A 22948-nucleotide genomic window follows, 5' to 3' on the forward strand; every position below is an offset into this window, starting at 1 on the left:
TTTTCCCCTCCCTCCCTTTAATAAGATTTTCAGTGAATATCTATAGTGGGGGAATGGATTACTCTTATTGCTGTTCTGTATGGTTTAACTGCTTCTATTAGTGCATGAAGTTTTAGGGAAGCTGCTAGCCTGCTTCTATGTATGCACTAGCAGCAGAGACTCCCAGTATGGCATACTTTTGTTCTGATTCACTTGCCTGTCAACCACCTGTGGAGAGAGGATGGATCCCATTAACACAGATGGCAGAGTTACTCTCAGTTCAGTGTTACAGGTAAGGAAAAAATCCTGTTTTTCCTTTGGAATGGAGTTTGCATTGGTTTATTTTAGGTTAATAGCACGCATGCACTTCAACACCTTCAAGTGTTTTAGTCTTAACCGTGGGTGTCAAAATACAGAAGACATGCTATTCAAGAGTTCTGAGCCCCTGTAGTCTCTGCTCATTTACTGGGATTTTTATGTAATAAGTTACTAAAAGAAACCCCACTTTAACTGAATATTAAATAGCTAAAGGTTTGAGATAATGGGGCTATAGAAATGGTAGAGGGGGTGTGTTCATCCTGAGAAGCTGGATTTAAATATCAAGCTTTTGTGGAGGTGTACTCATCTTTGCATCAGGCTGACTTCAATCTAGCCCAGTATCCTCCCTCTGAAAGAGGCTAGTGCTGTGCTTCAGAGGGACAACTCTGAACAGGGCAACTTTGTGTGATCCATGTTTGAGCACTAAAGTAAAATTAGACAAGGAAAGAAGTAGCAGTTCATGGTTTATTTGGGGTTAGGGCTGGTACAGTTGAATGCTTGCAGTGGCCTTTACTTGTTGTATAGGAAGTCCTGGGTTTTTACATTTCTAGGAACCAGATTTACAGCTATTCCAGTATAGTACACAAAAATTAAGTTCTTCAGAAAAGGTATGCACAGATTCCAAAGCAGTTAGGAAACAATACATTTGGACCTGCAACAAGTTGAGATCTTTAATCTATCAGTCAGAGAAAGTTGGTCAGAGTTGGTTTGCCCCCATCTTTTGTAATACAAGAAATATGTTGGTCTCTACATTTACTACACAGTTGTGAAACCAGTTATATTCTTCTGAACTGACTTAAGAGAAAGGCAGAGGATTTTGCTAAGTGATGGTGTTTTACAAGGAGTGCTAGATCTACTTTACACCACTTAACTGTAAATGACTAGGTTGTGATCCACCTCTGGCTACCAATACTGGTTTTGGTGAATAGGAAAAGAAAGCCACAGAATAGTTTCATACTCTAATTTCAGGAAACTGAGTTGGTCATAGATTTTAGCTTTACATGTTTCTAGTCAGTACCTACATCAAAGGACTTGGCCTACTTGAAAAGTGCAAAAGACAAATCCCCTATACTGTTGTATAGTGAAGTGCTAGGACAGAAGAATTAAAACTGCAGTTCCTTCTGGATTCCCCAAAGTGTATCTGCACTCTTCCGTAGCTGTTCTTCCTCCTCACTCTTCAGAGTCATCTTCACTACATCTGTAATGCCATTATATCCCAACACACAAGGAACACTTAGGAAGACATCATCATGTATTCCATACATGCCCTGAAAAGGAAATAGAAGGATATTACTAGATTACGTGGGTGTCTTATAAACTTGGTTTACTTTATTTTCAAGTATTAGCCCATCCTGTTACTTCCTTTAAGCCAGTGGTCTAAACTGTTTGCCTAATTTCTTGTGAAATTTGGCTGCTCTGGATATTAATATGTACAGCTGTAAATTAGATTCTCAAAGCAGAGAAACTGCCACCATTCTTGTGTTAACAAGCTGCTGCTTACCTTAACCATAGTAGAAATTGGGTGCACCCTCTTTAGGTTTTTCATAATAGTTTCAGCTAGATCTGCCACAGAGAGACCAATAGCCCATGACGTGTATCCCTTCAACTTGATCACCTCATAGGCACTGCAAAGGTAAAGAACTTGCTTTACATTTTCTAAGAACAAAATGGTTAAACTGAAGTTTATTATAACTTGGATTATGAAATCTTAAAACGATGGATGAGTGCCAAAAAAAATATATCACCCAACTCAGCAGCACTGGTCCCACTGACTTTCAGCAGGACTTGTGCCCTTCTACAGGATTAAGCACTTCTAAAAATTCCACCCATTCTGTTTCAGTCAAGCACCGAAGTACCTGTTAACCAGATTTAAAGTATTGGGTTCTCCGCACTGAAAAAGTTAGAGGTTCATTACTCATCTATGTAAGAGTTCTTGGGCATACAAGATTGCAGCTCACCAGAAATGAACAACTTGTTTTCTCCATTAGACTGGTGAATGTTAGCTACCAAGGCATCCCTATTAAGTTGCATCATTTCTGTATCTTCACATTTGTTACTGTTATAAATCTGCTGCAGTATCAGTGTAATACCATAACTGAGTATAGCTAGTTAGAGAACATTTGCTCCATTTGACATTACGCACTGTAGTTCTGTGCCATTTAAGAGTAAAGCAACTTGTTCTAGTGTAAAATTGCTCTTTACCTGTCCACCACCTGTTTGTGGACCTCTTTCCAGTGCTCTTTGTCTGCATCAGTTCCTATGTCAGGGTGCAGAGCCTTCAAGGAGACACCAGCAACATTAACTCCACTCCAGACAGGTACTAAGATAAATACACAAAAATTAACAAGTTACTTCACAGTACAGAGCATTTATCAATCCACCAGACAAATCCTAATTTCACTCCACCCAAATATAAACTGACAATTAGCATAACACTTGGTAGAGTGAATCTGTTGCTATACAAGTGCCATTGCGGCTTGGGTGTAAGAATTTCATTTTTTTAATAATGAAAATTAAGGTTTGTATATCTTACAGGATTAAAATAAGTCTTGTGAACCTAGTCCTGTCTGAGGATCTAAGCCTGTTTCTTTACCTTTGGCATCTCAAGGTTAAAGGGGGTCAGTTTGGGTTTTTTAAATTAGTCAAGGAATGAATTGACAATAAGGGACTATTTAGTTTCATGAGGGGTTGGGGAGATGAGAAGGGAAAGGAATTTTGAAGTCTCCCCTTCCTAGACAACGTTGTTTCAACAATCACTTGAAGGTGTGTTGAACAAAAGAAAAACACTCCTAGGTATTCCTGGCCTAGACCTGCACTGAAGTTCTTTAAAGGTTTTGGTGGGGGTGGGGGCAAAAATGCATGAAGACTCAATGACTGGAATTAAAATAAAGTCTAAGGCCGGTAGCAGCAAAGAGTCCTGTAGCACCTTACAGACTAACAGACATATTGGAGCATGAGCTTTCGTGGGTGAATACCCACTTCGTCGGATGTATGTATTCATCTACGCAAGCTCATGCTCTAATATGTTTGTTAGTCTATAAGGTGCCACAGGACTCTTCGCTGCTTTTACAGATCCAGACTAACACGGCTACCCCTCTGATATCTGACAACAGCAGCATTTTTCAATAGTCCCTTGCCAGGAAGAGCTTCACCCTCCTAGTCTTTCAGCTCCCTGCTGGAGAGTTCTGGGAGAATTTAGTCTGCCCGTTTTGGCCCTTCTTGGGTTACAGTAATGACCTTTTCTAACAGAAAAGCCAAGTCAAATATAGATCATCTGTTACTGCATACCACAGCTAAGTTAAGGAAGGCAATGCTTGTTTCCTTAAATTGCCTCATGTGAAGATCCTAACAAGCAATTATTTGCAAAAAAAAAATGGATATTAGTGTTTCCTGGGAATTTGGTAGAGTTAGTTTTGACCCCCAACTACATAATTTGTGGTTTTTAAAACAAGCCACAAACAGAATAAAGCTAAAGATAAGAGCTTCATACGTACCACTAGAATCTCCATGCTCTCCAATTATCCACCCATGGCAGCTTAGAGAATGGATGCCCAGTTTCTCCCCCATGAGGTAGCGGAAACGAGCAGAATCCAGATTGCAGCCGCTACCAATAACACGGTGTTTAGGAAAGCCACTGATCTTCCAGGCCACGTAGGTCAAAATATCAACTATTAATACAATAGCCAGGTTAGTAAAAGGACTTGATGAAAGACTAATGAAAAAATTCTAATGCCTTGTTTGACAAACAGTCTATTCCAACTGATTCTTGTGAGGGTTCTATCTGCAAGTTTTGTTGTGTTTTTTTTTTTTTTTACACTAAATATGCTGAATAGAGCAGAGAACTGATATATACTGTCTCAATATATATAGTTGCTTATTAGCAAAACCACCTTTTTAGCTGCATGACAGAGGCTTAAATTACACTAATTGATCTGTAAGAAGTGTCAGCCTCCATTACACACAGTCCTGCTTCAAGAGCTTTAAAGAAGCAGTTACAGGCAAGTTTAAAGTGGAGGGTCACTGCATCATCCTCAAGTTCTGGGCTGAACTGGGAGCTTGAGGCAAGTGGTCTCAAATCCCCAGCCCAGTAAACTATATCAGTTTTCCCCCTCTCTGAAACATGCTGCCCTATTCCATAAGAGCCAGGGAACCAAGGGTTTTATTAAGCAGTCCTAACAAGCCTGACCTGGATTTGATACGACAAGCAGCGTGCAGTCAGGGCTGTACTTTACAACATTGGGAATGATGAATTTGAAGATGTTCACGTTGCGCTGGACCAAGTTAAGACGACTCTCTCCTTCTTGCTGGCGTGCACCAGCTGTGATGATAACCAGCTTGGAGTGTGCTGTCACACTGTAGTCTACAAAGAAAGTGTCAAACATTAATTCTTTCCACAAAGCTCAGAACAAGCCTAGAGTTCCTACCATCCTCAAGTTAGAGTTCGTAAGTCTGAAGGTGCTGAGAGGCTATAGTTAGTGGAATATAGTGCTCTCCTGATAATCAGTTATCTTCTGCTATGCAGAGAGTTACATCAGCTTCAATGTGTTGCTGCATAAGTTTCTCTGATACTCATTTATGCCATTACTATACATGCTATAGTAATGGGGGACATAAATGAGTATGTGTCAACACAACACTCCTGTGAGATAGGGAAGCACCATTCTATCCATGCACAGGATGTCTGGGGCGCGGCATAGCAGAGAATTGAACCCAGGTCTCCTGAGCCTCAGGCTAGTGCCCTAACCACTTCTCCTGACTAGCTCTTTGTTGGAGTGTGGTGAGTACTCTTCTCTATAGCTATGAAACGTGGAGACACCATGGCAGACACTTTAAGCAACTAGAGCATTTTCACATGCGCTGTCTGTCTCTCCCATGTATCATCAAGTGGGTGGATGAGATACCAAACAAGGTCCTGGACCAGTGCTGCATGACTAGCATTGAATCCCTGATAATACATGTACAACATCACTTGGCAGGTCACCTCATACATATGGATGATACACAACTCCTCACAGCCATGTTTTATGGACAGTTGAAAATGGGAGCATGTACACTGAGAGGCTAACACATTAAAACACTCCCACAGCTTCTCTAAAAGCTGTTCAAGTCAACCTTAACACATGGGAAGCTGCTGGGAATAGATCAGGATAGTGACAGACCTGTTGGTCTCTGGTTAAAAGCTACTGAGAATAGCAATACAGAAAAAGCTAAAGAAGCACAAGTGAAGAAAGCACAAGGCTGTGGCAAAAACATATGGCCACATCTGCCTGCCACGTGGCTATAGCTGCAGATCCCTTAATTGATTGCTCTTGGGTGAATGTAAGCCACTGAAACAAGGACTCATGTCAGCTATAACAGGAGACTCCAACAATGGAAGGAGGGAGAAGAAAGCCCTGTTGGAAAGACTCAAATGTTACATCCCATGGAATGTGTGTTTTCTTTAAAGGAAATATTGGGTGCACTGCTGCTGATGGTAGCCCTAGAGAGAGAAGCCTATCTGGACAATAGCTGAGGTCTAGGTAGTGGTCTTGCATGCGTCTCTGGCTAGTGTCAGTATGGGGTGACGTATTACAATTTTTTTTTTTAAACTACACAAAGTGCCTCTGTTCTGATGAGGACCTGCCTATGGATAAAGAAATTACTCCTTGGCTGAGAAATCACTAAACTATGCACTAACACTTGCCATAGTCACTAGCTACTGTGAAATTTAAACTGCCATGATCTGAGCTGTTTCTAGCCAATAGGAGTGGTAGACAAGAACACAAGTCATGGTGGTGATTACCCAGCTGCAGAGAAAAAAAAAAAAAAAGTGATCTAGGAGGCTCATACAGGTAAGCTGAAACACTTAAGAATTTTATTTTTAATAATGCAAGTTCTAGCCCCAGTGGCCAATTCCAGAACACAGGAGTGTCCACCTCCACAAGCTTTAATGAGAAGTTAAAAATTCAAATTTGGCAGCTATGAACTATTTCTCCCCCTCGCCCCCCAGAAAAGCTACAGTGAAGGGCAACAAACTGATCAGCGATATGGAACAACTTGCCTATGAGGAGAAATTAAGAAGAGAGACAAGTAAGGGCAGGGGAATAGGATGGAGGTTTATAAAATCATGACTGGTGTGAGAGATGCTGAGAGACCAGGTGCTGACTGGTGTCAGGGTCTCCATGTCAACAGAATGATTCCAGCTATGCATTTCTCAGTCATCTGGCTCACCAGTGTGTTTACATGAGGTATTAGAATTACAAGAATGTGTTTGGGAGTTGCTGTGTGCATTGACATCTGTAGTTCACATTGTAAGGACATATTTGAGTGGTTGTATTGTGAGCCTCTGTAAGTCAGACAGAAGAGGCGTATTAATTAGTGTGAAAGGCTGATCTTCAATGGAGACTCCATGTTTAGGCTGTTCCTGTGCTTGGGGAGTTTACACTTGATTGACTGAGTTCTAGACTTAGATTTCCACCAACCTGAAGTTTGTGCCATGTTTCCTAAATAAGCAGCAAGTTAACATCCATAAAGAAGTACTTCACACAGTGCAGAGTCAACCTTTTGAACTTGTCATGGAATGTTAAAGGCCAAAATATAATTAGGTTAAAAAAAGAACTAGATAAGTTCATGGAGGATAGGTCCTTCAGAGGCTATTAGCCAAGATGGTTAGGGATACCACCCCATTCTCTGGGTGTGCCTAAGCCTTCAGCTGCCACAAACTGGGACTGGATGAGACAATCACATGAAGTTGCCCATTCTGCTTACTCCCTCTAAAGCAGCTGGCATTTCTGGTCTGACCCAGTATGGCCATTCTTATGTTCTGTATGAACAGAAACAGATTGAACCTGCTGTTTAATACTAAGCCTTAAAGATCAAGTAACACTTGGATGAGCAACTGTGTATCTGAAGTGATGGTCTCCATTTAGAAACTGTATTTAAAAAATAAACCCTCAAGACTAACCTTTGCCAGAGACAATTTTTGGTGTTCTAAGGAAGAGACTGCCATGCTGGAGATCCAGCATCTCTCCTCTCAGCTTGTCCTCTATGACATCAACAAGGGCAAGTTCGTCAGCCAAATCCTACAGGAGGCCAGAAGCATGATTAAAGACCAAATCTGTGTGCTGGATTTCTGAATTCAGATTACAGTGAAACATTTTAAGTCAGACTTTAGAAAGATGGCAACAGCATAAATTAAGTGTAGTTAGCCAACTGTTGCTGGTCAGGATCAGAACACTCTCATTCTAAACCAAATATTTTAGTTAGCTGGAACTTCTATCAATGTCATAGCTTTTTTTGGGGGGGGGGCACACGGGGGGAGTATTGAAACTTGCAGTAATTTTCTTATTTGTATTGCACCTCACACAGTGTCACTAGACCGTGGAGTACACGTTTCCATGCATGTTAACCTGAATAAGAAATGGTTTATGAAGCATACTCCAACAGTTAGCAGTTATAAAAAACAACTGCCTTACAATAATGAAAAAGCAAGCATGGTGTAATCTGTGGTATGATCAATAAGTGGTTTGGTAATTCAATGTGGAGAATGCAGTTCAGATTTACAACAGACCAGTCTCCGACCTCCAAAAGTTCCAGGAAAAGATTACTTCTAGAAATGGCACTGCATACTCTGTGCAATACATACATTTACATTCAGTCCAGCATTTCTCATATCTAAACTGGAATTATTTCCAGTATACAGTGGAATAAACAATTCAACAGCTCAATTTTCTCCTTGTTTAAAGCCAAACAGCTTTAGGCATTCTAGTAGTACAAATAAAGGTTTGGGATCCAGATATATTCTGTTCTGTAGTTATCCACCCTGGGCAGATAACCAGTAGAACCCCATTTATCAGACCTTCCATTATCTGGCTGAGTATTAACCAAACAACCAGCACGCACAGGTCCAGAAGCGGGTGATCTTTGTGGCCACTAGACGGCACTGCAGCCTCACATTTTCCTATTCACTATATAGGATTCTTCCATTATCTGATCTGGCCCCGGTCCCAATTAGATCAGAAACATGGGGTTCTGTACATGAAAGTCAGAAAGCTGGCAATTGTTGGAGAAACATTCTAATAGTAAATGTTATTTGTGAGCTCATGTATAGCTAAGATAAGTGAATAGCTATATTCCAATTGGCATTTACAAGGTGCAAAAGACAGCCAGATAAATTAATATTTCTAGCTATTCTCCACAGCTTTCTTTGGTCCCAGATGGAGGATGGGTAAACCTTGACACTCACCTTCATCAGGATGCTGATTGCACAAGCCATGCCGACTGCGCCAACCCCAACCACAGTGATCTTGTTGTGGGCATGACTGTGCTCTTCTCTGTGAACGTTTTGAATGAGAAGTTCCTTAACAGACATCTTGTACTGCTGAAAAGAATTGCAGTGTTATGTAATTTCTCTAAGCATATGAGTTATTACTATAGCTCTGAAGTGAACTCAATGTGCATATAATCATAGATCCTGTTACTAAGCAAGAAAGTTAAGAGTGACCACATAACTAAGACGGTGATGCTGCTTGCAGGAGAGAGGCCCAAACTGTACATTCCCGTTGAGAATTTGTGGGTCACGAATAACTATAAATTGATTTAATTATACTATGCAAGCTGATTAGGATTTGCCCCAATAAGGTGTTATGGGCAGTGATTGTACAGTTGATGTAGCACTCCAGTAACGTGTTCCAATATTGGGAGAGAAGACTCTCTTAGTTAAAGAAAATCATGTCTCTGGGTTTCAGAGTACAGCACTGTCTGGCAACAGGTATTCTACTGCACCAGCAGCAAGGGGCTGATCTTCACTTAAAATGCTACATTTGTGCCACTGCAGCTGTGTGGCAATAGCCTGTCTGTGTAGCCACTACCTACACAGATGGGAGGGTGCAGCAAATCCACCTCCTCAGGAGGCAGTAGCTAGGTTGACAGAAGAGTTCTTAACTACACCACTCCTGGATTTTCCCCACCCGTAAGCAATGTAGTTATGCTGACCTAATTGTATAAGGTAGGTCAGGCTAGTACTAGAGCTAGACTCAGGCTAGGTCTACACTACAAGTTACTTTTGTGTAACTTACAGCACTCAGGGGTGTGGATTATTCACACCCCTGAGAGAGGCAAGTAAACCGACTTAAGCGCCAGTCGGGACAGCGTTATGTCAGTGGTAGAGGTTCTCCTGCAGCCGTAACTACAGCTGCTTGTGAAGGAAGGTGTTAAGCTGACAGCAGAGCTCTCTCCCAGCAGCTTAGAGCATCTTCACCCGAAGTGCTACAGTGGCACAGTTGCATCGGTGCAGCTGCTATAGTGTAGACATAGGCTAAAGTGACCTACTAGGGCCTTTCCATATCTTAAGTTCTAGGATACAAGCAGGAAAGACCTCTTCAAGCTCACTTTAGACTTCCCAGTCATGAAAGTGGGAGTGGGTGACCAGACTCCCTAAATTATCTTGTTAATTAGTTTTAAGGTGCATTTGAGGAATTTTCATTAATGAGCCAGTTAATTTTTGTCCCCTGGGTAGACTATTCTTACACGAGGAGTAAACTGCACCTCTGGCTGTACAAGCAGAATACTTTCCCTATGGCTTCTGCATTCATAACTATTTCAGCTGCATGTTGTATCACAAGAGAGATAGGAGTCAGAGTCTGGTGAGGCAGCATGAGCATTCATGAACATTGTTTTAAATATACCATTAGTAATGTATCCAATTCTTCAGTCACATACCTGCTGCTTAGGTACCTGGCACTATATGGTCCACACATGTCATTTGATTGACAAAGATGGTCAGTTGTTTGGTGGGAAAGTCTTTAAAATATTACTTAATTTGAGCCACAGCTTATGGGGCTGGTTCCTTTATTTAAGCATGTCAGACATCCCCATTGGAAAACAACCTTAATGTTAACCATTACTTTTAATCCAATGCAGCAAATTGCTAGTAGTTTAAGGCTATGGGGGATATCTTTGGCTGGGATGTGGGAACTCAGTCTAGGAGAGGCTTAGGACACAATTTCAAATTCCACTGACATAAGCAGTAACATATAGGGCAACCTTTTCAAAAGCATTTAAGTGACCTACAAGCTTTTGAAAGTATTCCCCTCCCCCATGTTTATTCATGGATATCTGAGAGACATGCGCAGCTTCTTCAGAGGAACCGTACAAAGCCACTATCATCCCTCAAAGACAGGGCACAGAATGGGCCAGAACAATGAACCCCCTGCTCCAGCATGTCCCTCAGGGTCAGCGTTGAGAGGTGCAAGTTTACACTGCTATGGCTTTGTTTGTCCTGTGGATGAAGGAATTCAGTAGCTAGGGTCTATGATTCTGGCCCCTTTCAGAGGCACTTACATACACTTCAAAATAAACTGCTTCTCTCCCCCATCAAGGGGAGGAAAAAGCAGGCAGGACAATCCTGACCAACCCTGGGAAGTGAAAGGCACTTCACTGTTCTCAGTATGTACAGATAGGCACCGGAAATTTTCCTCTTCCACTTGGCATCAGTAATAACTGGTGTTTGTGGAGGAAGGCACCCCAGTGTGGAGCACTGGTCTTCAAACTCCAGCCTGGAGTCACCTTGGTGTTTCCCCCCCTCCAAATTCAGACCCCATCCAATCTTGCTGGTGTTGATACAAGGACTGACTCCAGCTCCCAGTGTGGTAGGCTCCTGCTGCTCTTCTAATAGAGGCAGGGTGCAGTTATCCGTGGGAGTGAGGAACCACCCAGCCAGCAGACTCAGAAATGGCACCCTGTGGCCCAACAGCCTCTCTCTTTAGGCTCTAAGTTTCAGGAGAGCCACTGTTGCCATTTGCCCCCTTAGCCAAGTTCAGTGCAGCCAGGGGAGTGAGGAAAAATAGCTGCCCAGATGTATGGGGAGGGAAAACAGGACTTGCTGTGTTATGCCTGTGGGACAGGTTTTGCCCAGTGAAATCTAGAAACAGGGAAAGATAATAGGGATTTTATTTAAACAAACAGCAGACTCTCTCACTTAGGTGTTTTAGAGTATGACATGAGGACTAAGGAACTGAGTCACTTCATCTTCCTATCACATGGCATCTCATAAGCAGCAGGGTCACACTGTCTCCTCTGTCTAAAGTAGGTTACAGTTATGGCATTGGAGAAATGATAAGTGTAAGCTCTACCAGGCTGTCTTTAGTTCATGTGGTACAGAGTCTAGCAGGAAAGGCCCCTCAGGGCCTCTATGCAGTACAATAGAAGTTAATAATGCCAGTTTTCCTATATCTTGCCTGTAGCTGTATGGCTCAGTGGGCAAAGAGATCAGAGTCTTGGGCTCTGATATGGAACATCTCTGCTTCCCAGCACACTGCGTAACATGAGAGACCCACATTTTCTCCACAGGCCAGATTTGTCCTTTAAAGCAGGGGCTCCCACACCATGCTATGTTCCATCCCTTCACATCACAACCAATTTTTAAAAAGGTGGTTCATGAACCAGTAAAGACTGGGAACTGCTGCTCTAAAGCATCTCCACATCTGCCAGGTCCTCAGTAAGATAAAAGTTAAACAGAAAATGATACATCATGTTTAGATCAAGAGCCAACAGAAGTATTTCATCAACCGTGAAATATACGTTTGAGGGATATTATTCCACCCAAGGAGTTACGGACAGTCATGAAGAATCAAGCATCTGTGCACAGCATGAAAGCAAGTGCATAGATTCATTGTCAGGTGAAATCAATACTTGATTGTATCTATTTGATATGGGCCTCTGTGCCCAGGTTGTGTTTTAGGATTGTAAAGCGTTTCCAGCAAAATGCATCTTGCAAAGCACAACCACAAGCTTTTCAAAGGGTCTCCTTAAGCACGAGGCAAATTAATGATGTTAGTGCATATTTAGGAGCTAAAAGCAGAGCTATCACCACAAGGTTTCAAAAAAGTTACAGAAAGCAATGCCATGTAATAAGAAAGCAGTGGTAATTTATAAAATGCCCACCTCTAGAGAATTAACCGAGGACTCCCATGTCTCAGACTTCACTAACAGCGCTGGCTCCCTTCCTCACGGATCAAATGAAATAGCTATCCAAGACAGCAGATACTGACCCAAAACACACTGGTTGGGAGTTTGTTTGGTTTTTCACAATGGTAGAAACATTGGGCATGTTTGTTTAAACAAATGTCACCACAAATATTAATTGGGTTTTTCCCCCTGCACTGTGTCATGTTTGCGTAGCTGTATTTCTTCCTCACAGAGCATCAGATTAACACAGTGGGATGTTGTATTGTCGCTGGAATCCAACACAGAACGGGCTGTCAGGTTGCAGAGCTTAATGCCTTGCCAGACCCAAGTGCAAATGGCTGTGGCTGGGCTCCACACCGCCGCCAAGGAGCGGTAACCGGAATGCCAGCCAAGGCTGTTGAAGCAGAGCATGGCAAAGGGCCCTATCAGCAGAGGCAGACTTGGGGGTGGTGGGAGTCCCCGAATTTCACCCAGCCCAGGCTCAGAGGTTGGACAGCTCTCTGACGTTTTAGGAGTAGGCACACGCCATCATCCACCCACTCCCTGACTGATCCCTACAAGCCCTTGCAGTGTTACTGTCTGCAGCAAGCTTTGCTTGATCATGGTGGGGGTTCCCTGGTTTCATCTAGGTAAGATCAGCCCGAGCACCACCTCAGGCAGCCTAGTGCTGTTTCAGATCCTCTGTGTGTTCAGTCCTGCTCTAGCCAAAGCTGGTGGTGACTAGAGGAGGGGGTGGTGGCGGCTAGGAGGAGGATTAGTCCTCAGAGTGTGCTAAAAGGGCAGTGGTGTTCTGACTTTGCTTGACTAGAGGTCAGGGTCTGCTGCCCCATGCAATAGTAACCCTCCTTTCATTTGCATGCCTACTCTACCGAGCCATCTCCTATGCTAGGAAGAATGGCAAGGCCCAGTCAAGCTAACTCCCATCCTGGGCACAGATTTCACTTCTCCTCACCAGCCACAGGCAGAGGCTAGCCCCACCTTCACCTTCTAGAATTCATCATGCTGGGTTGCCCAAAGGAAAGTGCTCGGGTGTGTCCTCAGACAGGATCAGGTCTTTGCAGTTCAGAGACCCTAAGCAAGCCCATATAGGGGATCAGGTAAGCAGGAGCCTGCAGTCCGAGTGTGGTACCATTATCCCCAGGGGCATGCCCATCACGCAGCAAGGAAGCATCCTGACTGGGCTCGAAGGTCAGCAAAAGTTAAAAAAAAAAAAAAAAAAAAAAAAGGTAATTGCATGTAACAGCTCCACAGCAACGACTCAATCGATTATTTAAGCGGATGTTGCAGCTTGGGGAAGAACTCAGAACACGGGGCACGTAGCCAGGGTGCCCATTGCTCCAATCCACCTTGGAAATCACAGCGACCCAGAGATTGCAGCCAAAAATCACCACAACGTCCCCCAAATGCTATTACCTAGGGCTGCTCTAACCCTCCCAGTGCACAGGGGTTGTATAACGAACCCTTGCACCCCCAAACTTACAGTGGTCTAGAAATTAAACTCGTCTATCCCTAAAAGCAATTCCGCTACTAGCGCTACGTAACCCTTCTCTGCACCCCACACCCAAATCGCAGTGACCCAGGGAGCACAGAAGAATTATAACCCAGCCGACTCTCCCGCACAAAACAATCAGTGACCCAGGGGGTTATATGAGCCGCACCACTCCCGTGACCCAGGAATCGCAGCACAGAGCCCACCTACCCCCCCCCCAAACAAACCGATGAGCCAGTGGTGTATGAACTCACCCCCCCCTCCAAAACAAAAAATAAAAATGACTCGGAGGATTATGCAACACCTCCCCCTCCAAAAAAACATCCTAGCGGCCCCCGCGTCTCTGCACGGGGGGGCTGCCCTTGCTCCAAGGGGATGCTGCAGCGCTTTACTCCCCCGCATCGGCAGCCGGCTGCCCGCGGCTTACCTGGGCGATCTAGCCAGCAAAGACCGCACCGTGCTAAGCCCGCCGCCACTGCAGTACCACTGCTGGGGGACGCGGGGGCGGGGTATAAATAGGGCTCCGCGGCTGACGTGCGGCCAGCAGGGCGGAGCGAGCTCGGCCAGCTGACTTGCTCACCAGAGCCCCAGTAGGACGTGCCCAGCTGCACGGCTAGGCTGGTGCTGCCGCCTCGGGATGCGGGGCAGGCGTAACTGCGCGAGCTTGTGTGGCAGGAGGGCAGCGCCGGTGTCGCGCGGCGCTAGCAGGGTGCAGAGTCCAGCCGAGGCGTGGGGCTAACTGAACCCCCGCGCTGTTTGCCCAGGCAGCTCCGGGAGCTCTACCGCCTTGCATGGAAACCGGGCTATTTGCAAAGGGGCCTTCGCTCCATGCAGAGGCCAGGAGCCCGGGAGACATGCGGCGCACACACTGAGGGGACGTGCAGCGCAGGAGTATTGGTTTTTGAAGATTACCTGGGAGCTAAGTGAATTAGCCCCATTTTATGATGGGGGAAACTGAGGCACGTAATATTTACAACCATTATCCGTAACCAAGTTAAAAGTCCCTTGCATAAGGGGGTGGGAGCTTTCTTTATGAGGAATAAGGAGACTTGGAAGGATTTTTAGGTTGACTTTTGGAGATATATATCTATATATAAGGAGGATAGAAAGGCAGGCCTTGCCTGCCTTTGGAAAGCTCTATGATAATTGAAGAATTAATGAAATTAGGATAGCACAGTAGCCTGAAACCTGAGTAATTGAGTTGGGAAGGGGAATGTGTCTGTTTTTGTTAATAGCTATTTAATGTCAGTGATTAATTAGCATTCTGGAGAAAAGACCATGTTTTCATGCCTTCCCGGACCCTCCCTCTTTCATTAAGCTGTGTAGGTCAGGATCTACGTTGGCCTTGTCTAGACTAGGAAAAATATATTTTTAAGACGTTAGCTAGCATGTATTAAGTGCTGTTTAAAAGGTGTGTTGCTAGCACCTAATGTAGCCAGACTTCACACCTTTAAAAGTGTGTGTTTACTGGTTTTGCTCAACAGTTGGACTCCCAACCAAATAATGTTTTTAAATGCTGTCTCCGTCGAAACTGAGTGTTAAAAACATGCTCACATGTGATCGCTAACATATTTCCTAACCACATCTTCCCACATTCAATAGTGATGCCATTGAATCCCACTTCATAATTTCGCTTCATGTGGTTTGCCTCTTTGGTTGTTGCAGTTAGTCTCACAAATTAAGAGAAGCTGTACTGCTATTTTGATTTCTCCCCATATGTGCAGCATCTGCAGTCTCCTTTAAGCATCGCTCTCAACTGTTCCTGACTCTGGCAGTCTGCCAGTCTCTGTAGCTTCAAGTTTACCTTGTTCTATGCAAAACTCATGTTTTTCTCCTAAATTCTGTACTATCAGTGGAGGGAGGAACCTCCCATCATGGCTTTTATGCTTACCAACACCATTTCCTCAAATAAGGGGTTCCTTTAAGACCCTCATGCAGCTGCTGCCATGGCCTAGTCCTGCTCTGGAGACCTGGTGAGAAGTGTAGCCCAAAGTGGTATGGCTGTGAATGGTAATAGGGCCTCAGAGAAAAATCACAGGTGAGAAAAACATCACAAACATTGATAGATGCCTAAATACACAATTGGAGGAAAGAGTTTTGCCTGCACACTTATGAAATCCAGAGACAGAAGAGCAACGAAATATTGTCCATTCTCTCTGTAAATACGTCTGTCAGATTAGATACTAAAACCTGCAGGCTGTAACACTAGACACAGGGCTGGCTCCAGCGAAGGAAGCAGGTGCCTGGGGAGGCCAACAGAAAGGGGCAGCACTCTGTCCGTTGTTGGGCCAGCAGGTCTGGGTCTTCGGCGGTAATTCGGGGGCGGGGCCTTCACTCCCTCTCTTCACTCGTCGGCAGCTGCTCAATTCTTTGTTTTGTTTTTTAATTTTTTTTCTTCACCATTTGGGGCAGCAAAAAAGCTGGAGCCAGCCCTGACTAGACATGCTTTGTTCATTGCTGATGCATCAGGATTGTCAGGTGCTTGTGACGTGTGGCTTGGGGGAGCAAAGGAGTTGCAATAATTGTGGCAGATGTGGGAGGGGAAGCGCTAGTGAGGAGAGGAGTAAATCTGCTGTAGAATGAATGTAGGAAAAACAAAGTGATTTATTACCGTGCTGTCATTTTATATTATTCCCAGTTCACAGAGCATCCTGAGCAAAAGACTTGGAAGGAGGGGTCAGGAAGTTTAGTTATGCCTCCCTGGAATCTTCCCTTTCAGCAACTTTGTATGCATCTGAGTAGCTCATTGCTGACTTAGCATTTTTTCACATACCAAAATGGAGTTGGGTGCCAGACACCAGGGTCTATAAAATAATACAGTTAGTTAAACGTCATGCTTCAGGGTACAAAATTATCATCTGGAGGAGAGTTGGTCAGGAAAGAATATTTTTTCCCATATACACTGTTGAAGATTTTGGCAGTAGGACTAGGGGCCTGTTGACACTAAGCTAAAAGGGGTATTTTTAAAAACCCCTTTGGCTAGATGATTTAAAACTCTAGAGCAGAGAGGGCAAGCTGTTATTTAACACTTTAATGGGCTGAGGTGAACTCCAGGTTCCCAAAAAAGAAAAGGTTATTATTTGTGCACTTTTTATCCTGTAAGCCAAGCAAAATAAAAACAGGCATAGTTTCCAATATACCCCGGTGTTTCCTTTGCGATGATATCAGCTCTGTGCACCTGCGCGGAATCTCTATTTGCCACAAAGACCAAAATCATCTCTCTTGCTTATAACTCCTTCTCTTCACCTCAAGCAGCCAACACAGGTTAAAAAACAACTTGCCCTGTCTGCACTAGAGTTGAGTTAACATAGATTAGCTAACATGTTTTAAAATAGATACTGTTTTTATCCTAGTCTAGACAAGCCCAAGGTGGCGATACAGCAGATTGAACACCATGACATGCTGAAACCTGGCTGGTTTTATGAGGTTAGTATTTAATTCCCCTAAATTATTTGGTGGAAAGTAAGGTGGCAAATACCAACATTTTTCTTGTGTGTATTGTGGGGGCAAGAGCACCACCAGGCACACTTGAGAGGAGAGAAATCTTCAGGCATGATTGACATTGATTTTCTGCCTCAGAGAGATTCAAACAAAGGAGGCCGATGCCAATGCAAGCAGTATGGAATGAGCTAATGAAGGACACTGTTCCTGCACTTGGATGGTCTCTCTCCTATTCTCCCTTCCAAGGACAGGAGACCAAATCTTTTTCAGTCATCCTTTTAAATGGCTGACTTTGCTTATTTGGATGTAGGCCCGCATTTCCCCTCCTGGCCCCCATACCTTACCTGCCTAGCCGCTGCCCTCCACTGCACATTGTGAGGTGTGTGTGTGTGTGTATATATAAAGTTACTGAAGTGTTTTGAAATCCTTCATATCTCTGGGGGGAAGCTTGTCCTCTCTCTAACATGACTGGCCTTCTCTCTCCATTTTCACAAGCCTCAAAAATCACCCCCTTGAGTTAAAATAAAAATAGGGTGGCTGAAATTGTTAGGCTAGATCAGGAGTGGGTAAAGTTTTTGGCCTGAGGGCCATATCTTAGTATGGAAACTGTATGGCGGACCATGAATGCTTATGAAATTGGGGGGTTGGGGTGTGGGAGGGGGTGAGGGCTCTGGCTGGGGGTACAGGCTCTGGGATGGGGCCAGAAATGAGGAGTTCAGGATGCGGGAGGGGCGCTGAAGAAGGGCAGGGAGTTGGAGTGCAGGGGAGGGGGAGAGCTCCAGCTTGGTGTATGGGCTCTGGGGTGGGGTTGGGGATGAGGGGTTTGGAGTACAGGAGGGTGCTCTGGGCTGGGACCAAGGGGTTCGGAGGGTGAGAGGGCATCAGGGGTGCAGGCTCCCAGTGGTGCTTGCCTCAAGCAGCTCCCGGAAGCAGTGGGATGTCCCCCTCTCCAGCGCCTATGCAGAGGCACGGCCAGGCAGCTCAACGCACTGCCCCGTTTGCAAGCGATGCCCCTGAAGCTCCCATTAGTCATGGTTCCTGGCCGATGGGAGCTGTGGGGGCGGCGCTTGGGGCGGGGACAGTGTGTGGAGCCCCCTGGCTGCCTCTATGCATAAGAGCCAGTGGGAGATATGACACTGTTTCCGGGAGCCACGCGGAGCCCCGGCCCTGCTCCCCGGCTGGCAGGAACTAGAGGGCCGGATTAAAATGTCTGAAGGGTAAGATGTGGCCTCCAGGCCATAGTTCACCCTCCCCTGGGCTAGAAGCACATCCAGTGCCCACTGAAAACAATGGGAGTCTTTCCATTTATTTCAATGGACATTGAGTTAGGCCCTGATTAAGTAACAGAAATTACCTACACCACATTCTCTTCAGTCTGAATTTTTTTTTTTCAGTGAGTGATATGAGGTAGCTTTAACTGTAAACTAAGGCTCACTACTATGCATAAGAACATGGCTTTAGACTAACCGTCACATCAGATGTTTCCAGTATTCTGGGTAAAACAGTTATACAGCATTAAGAGGTTTTGTGTCCATTTTGATACTTTACTGTAGAGTTTAAGGTATTATTCAATCTTGGTGTCTCTTGTCAGTTGCATCTGTCCTTTTTCTTGCAGGGAAACCAACTCAAAGCTGATCCCACCCCCAAGATGAGAAAAGACATGAAGCTATGACATGCACAGGGTCATTTTGGGGGTTCAATTCTGAAGTTCCTGCTCAGGCTGCACTCCCAATGAACTCCATTGGGTTTTGCCTGCAGAAGCAGGCAGCGTGTTCTGAAGAAAGATCAGGAGACTGAGCATCAGGACATTCTGAGTTCAAATGAGATGTTTTTGTGAAAGATCTGTTCTAGGAATTATTTTGAAGAAATTCCATGGCCTGTGTGATACAGGAGGTCCAGATGAGACGATCACAATGGTTTGTTCTGGCCTAGGAATCTATTAATCTACATCCTAGTTTACCCATTAATTTGTTCTGCACCCTGGGATGAATTCCTTCATCTTTCTGCCTCAGTTTCTCCATCTGTAAAACGAAGATAATATTTGCGATGGGCTGGCATAGGAACCCCCTTGGGAACTGCCAAGTGATGTGCCAAGACTACTTCTGCCCCTGCTTTCCCTGCCAGCTCGGGACCCCAGCATCCTGTCTTGCTGAGCCAGACACTCCCGTCTGCTCCAGCACAGACCCAACGTCTGAATTACTTGCCCCAAAGCTGCAGGTTTACCTGAAAGCAGTTTACAGAAGTGTGCTTGTTTTAACACTCAGATGCCCAACTCCCAACAGAGTCTAAACCCAAATAAATCTATTTTACCCTGTATAAAGCTTATACAGGATAAACTCATAAATTGTTTGCCCTCTATAACACTGATAGAGAGAAATGCACAGCTGTTTGCCCCCCCCCCAGGTATTAACACATACTCTGAGTTAATTCATAAGTAAAAAGTGGTTTTATTAAATACAGAAAGTAGGATTTAAGTGGTTCCAAGTAGTAACAGACAGAATAAAGTGTATTACCAAGTAAAATAAAATAGAACACGCAAGTCCATGTCTAAGAAACTGAATACAAATAAAATCTCACCCTGAAAGATGTTTCCATAAGTCTCTTTGACAGACTGGATGGCTTCCTAATCTGGGCACAATCCTTTCCCCTGGTACAGCCCTTGTTCCAGCTCAGGTGGTAGCTAGGGGATCCCTCATGATGGCTGCTCCTCTTTGTTCTTTTCCACTCATTCATTTATCTTTTGCATAAGGCGGGAATCCTTTGTCCCTCTGGGTTCCCACCCGCACCCTCTTCCCCTTCTCAATGGGAAAGCACTAGGTTAAAGATGGATTCCAGTTCAAGTGACATGATCACGTGTCACTGTAAGACTTCATTACTCACTTGCCAGCACACACATATACAGGAAGACTTGCAAGTACTGTATGTAATACAGAGCCATCTGCAGTCAATTGTCCTGGTTGATGGGAGTCATCAAGATTCCAAACTACCATTAATGGCCTACACCTCGGCTAATTACAATAGGCCCTCAGAGTTATAATTCATATTTCTAGTTTCAGATACAAGAGTGGTACATTTATACAAATAGGATGAGCACACTCAGTAGATTATAAGATATGTAATGATACCTTATAACAGACCTTCTGCATGAAGCATACTTACATTCACACTCATTAGCATATTTTCATAAAATCATATAGAATCATCACAATTTTTAACTACCTCCTCCTTGTGATAGTCTGAGGGTTACTTAATTAACAGTTTTAAAATAGTTAAAAAATGTAAACCTATACAATTGCTAATTATTTTTATAAAGGGGTTCTGGATTGGCACTTAAATGCCAAGCTGTTAGGTGCTTTAGACATACCTTAAGTCGATTAGACTAGACCAGACCCTAAAATGGACTGAGTGAAAGAGATAAAAAGGATTGAAATGTCTTTTACTGTCATTCAGTTGATTATGTGATGGCAGGGAGTGGACTTGATGTCCCAAAAGGTCCCTTTCAGTCCTGTGTTCCTAAAACCAGAAATAACAAAGTATGGCTGAGCAAGACCTTTAGCAATTGTTACATGTGTAGCAGGGTGAAATACATTGTACCGTGCATAAAATAATCACGTTTATACATGCCCCTGTGCTCTTCAGTCATCTGCAATATTCCTCTTCAAAGGTTTGTCCTACCTAAAGAGAACCAAAGGCTTAAAAATGGATCCCCTCTTCGCTTGCACTAAGAGATTTCTATGCACCCAAATAATTTAGTCTCTTTATCTGTTCCCATCCATTAAAATAGCCTTGTGGCAGAGCCAATTACAAAGACCTAGAGTTCTTGCTACTTATTAGAATGAGGTGCTGGCTGAAATCTTAACACTTTTTTTTTTGGCAGTGGGGGAGGGATTGCACTGTCATCAGGTGGGCTTAGCTGATGCAATTCTCATTTCTGGAAATTTCCACACATTTTGAAATCTTACTAAAGTACATAAGAACGGCCTTACTGGGCAGACCAAAGGTCCATCTAGCCCAGTATCCTGTCTACCGACAGTGGCCAATGCCAGGTGCCCCAGAGGGAGTGAACCTAACAGGTAATGATCAAGTGATCTCTCTCCTGCCATCCATCTCCACCCTCTGACACACAGAGGTTAGGGACACCATTCCTTACCCATCCTGGCTAATAGCCATTAATGGACTTAACCTCTATGAATTTATCCAGTTCTCTTTTAAACACTGTTATAGTCCTAGCCTTCAAAACCTCCTCAGGTAAGGAGTTCCACAAGTTGACTATGCGCTGTGTGAAGAACTTCCTTTTTCATAGATTCATAGACTCTAGGACTGGAAGGGACCTCGAAAGGTCATCGAGTCCAGTCCCCTGCCCTCATGGCAGGACCAAATACTGTCTAGACCATCCCTGATAGACATTTATCTAACCTACTCTTAAATAGCTCCAGAGATGGAGATTCCACAACCTCCCTAGGCAATCTATTCCAGTGTTCAACCACCCTGACAGTTAGGAACTTTTTCCTAATGTCCAACCTAAATCTCCCTTGCTGCAGTTTAAGCCCATTGCTTCTTGTTCTATCATTGGAAGCTAAGGTGAACAAGTTTTCTCCCTCCTCCTGATGACACCCTTTTAGATACCTGAAAACTGCTATCATGTCCCCTCTCAGTCTTCTCTTTTCCAAACTAAACAAACCCAATTCTTTCAGCCTTCCTTCACAGGTCATGTTCTCAAGACCTTTAATCATTCTTGTTGCTCTTCTCTGGACCCTCTCCAATTTCTCCACATCTTTCTTGAAATGCAGTGCCCAGAACTGGACACAATACTCCAGTTGAGGCCTAACCAGCGCAGAGTAGAGCGGAAGAATGACTTCTCGTGTCTTGTTTACAACACACCTGTTAATGCATCCCAGAATCACGTTTGCTTTTTTTGCAACGGTATCACACTGTTGACTCATATTTAGCTTGTGGTCTACTATGACTCCTAGACCTCTTTCTGCCATACTCCTTCCTAGACAGTGTCTTCCCATTCTGTATGTGTGAACCTGATTGTTCCTTCCTAAGTGGAGCACTTTGCATTTGTCTTTATTGAACTTCATCCGGTTTACCTCAGACCATTTCTCCAATTTGTCCAGATCATTTTGAATTTTGACCCTGTCCTCCAAAGCAGTTGCAATCCCTCCTAGTTCGGTATCGTCTGCAAACTTAATAAGCGTACTTTCTATGCCAACATCTAAGTCGTTGATTAAGATATTGAACAGAGCTGGTCCCAAACCAGACCCCTGCGGAACCTCACTTGTTATACCTTTCCAGCAGGATTGGGAGCCATTAATAACTACTCTCTGAGTACGGTTATCCAGCCAGTTATGCACCCACCTTATAGTAGCCCCATCTAAATTGTATTTGCCTAGTTTATCAATAAGGATATCATGCGAGACCGTATCAAATGCCTTACTAAAGTCTAGGTATACCACATCCACTGCTTCTCCCTTATCCACAAGACTCGTTATCCTATCAAAGAAAGCTATCAGATTGGTTTGACACGATTTGTTCTTTACAAATCCATGCTGGCTATTCCCTATCACCTTACCACCTTCCAAGTGTTTGCAGATGATTTCTTTAATTACTTGCTCCATTATCTTCCCTGGCACAGAAGTTAAACTAACTGGTCTATAGTTTCCTGGGTTGTTTTTATTTCCCTTTTTATAGATGGGCACTATATTTGCCCCCTTCCAGTCTTCTGGAATCTCTCCCGTCTCCCATGACTTTCCAAAGATAATAGCTAGAGGC

The 22948-nt window shown here is 44.0% G+C and overlaps 1 protein-coding gene and 1 long non-coding RNA gene across 2 annotated transcripts; one reads left to right on the plus strand and one right to left on the minus strand.

Moving 5' to 3' along the window:
* Positions 1-748: 748 nt before the first annotated feature.
* LOC127052720 (L-lactate dehydrogenase A chain) lies at positions 749-18351 on the minus strand. Its single transcript, XM_050956626.1, has 9 exons — positions 18339-18351; positions 14160-14196; positions 8522-8656; positions 7241-7358; positions 4484-4657; positions 3792-3965; positions 2500-2617; positions 1799-1922; positions 749-1565 (listed from the first exon to the last, which is right to left on the minus strand). Exons 3-9 carry the CDS (start codon positions 8645-8647, stop codon positions 1401-1403), a joined length of 999 nt encoding a protein of 332 aa, XP_050812583.1. The 5' UTR covers positions 8648-8656; positions 14160-14196; positions 18339-18351; the 3' UTR covers positions 749-1400.
* LOC127052721 (uncharacterized) lies at positions 14361-19757 on the plus strand. The gene is made up of 3 exons (XR_007774875.1): positions 14361-14441; positions 17086-17158; positions 18789-19757. It is a non-coding gene; the product is annotated as an uncharacterized LOC127052721 (long non-coding RNA).
* The last annotated feature ends 3191 nt before the right edge of the window (positions 19758-22948 follow it).

This window comes from Gopherus flavomarginatus, chromosome 5 (genome assembly GCF_025201925.1).
Source record: "Gopherus flavomarginatus isolate rGopFla2 chromosome 5, rGopFla2.mat.asm, whole genome shotgun sequence".
Classification (NCBI taxonomy): domain Eukaryota; kingdom Metazoa; phylum Chordata; order Testudines; family Testudinidae; genus Gopherus; species Gopherus flavomarginatus.

What these genes read in the sequence shown, in the direction of transcription:
- LOC127052720 (XM_050956626.1), bottom strand. Translation starts at nt 8,647, where the DNA reads ATGTCTGTTAAGGAACTTCTCATTCAAAACGTTCACAGAGAAGAGCAC. An exon ending in CAATCAGCATCCTGATGAAG is followed by an intron (nt 7,359 to 8,521) that starts GTGAGTGTCAAG and finishes GGCCTCCTGTAG; the next exon opens with GATTTGGCTGACGAACTTGC. An exon ending in AGAGCATGGAGATTCTAGTG is followed by an intron (nt 2,618 to 3,791) that starts GTACGTATGAAG and finishes TATTTATCTTAG; the next exon opens with TACCTGTCTGGAGTGGAGTT.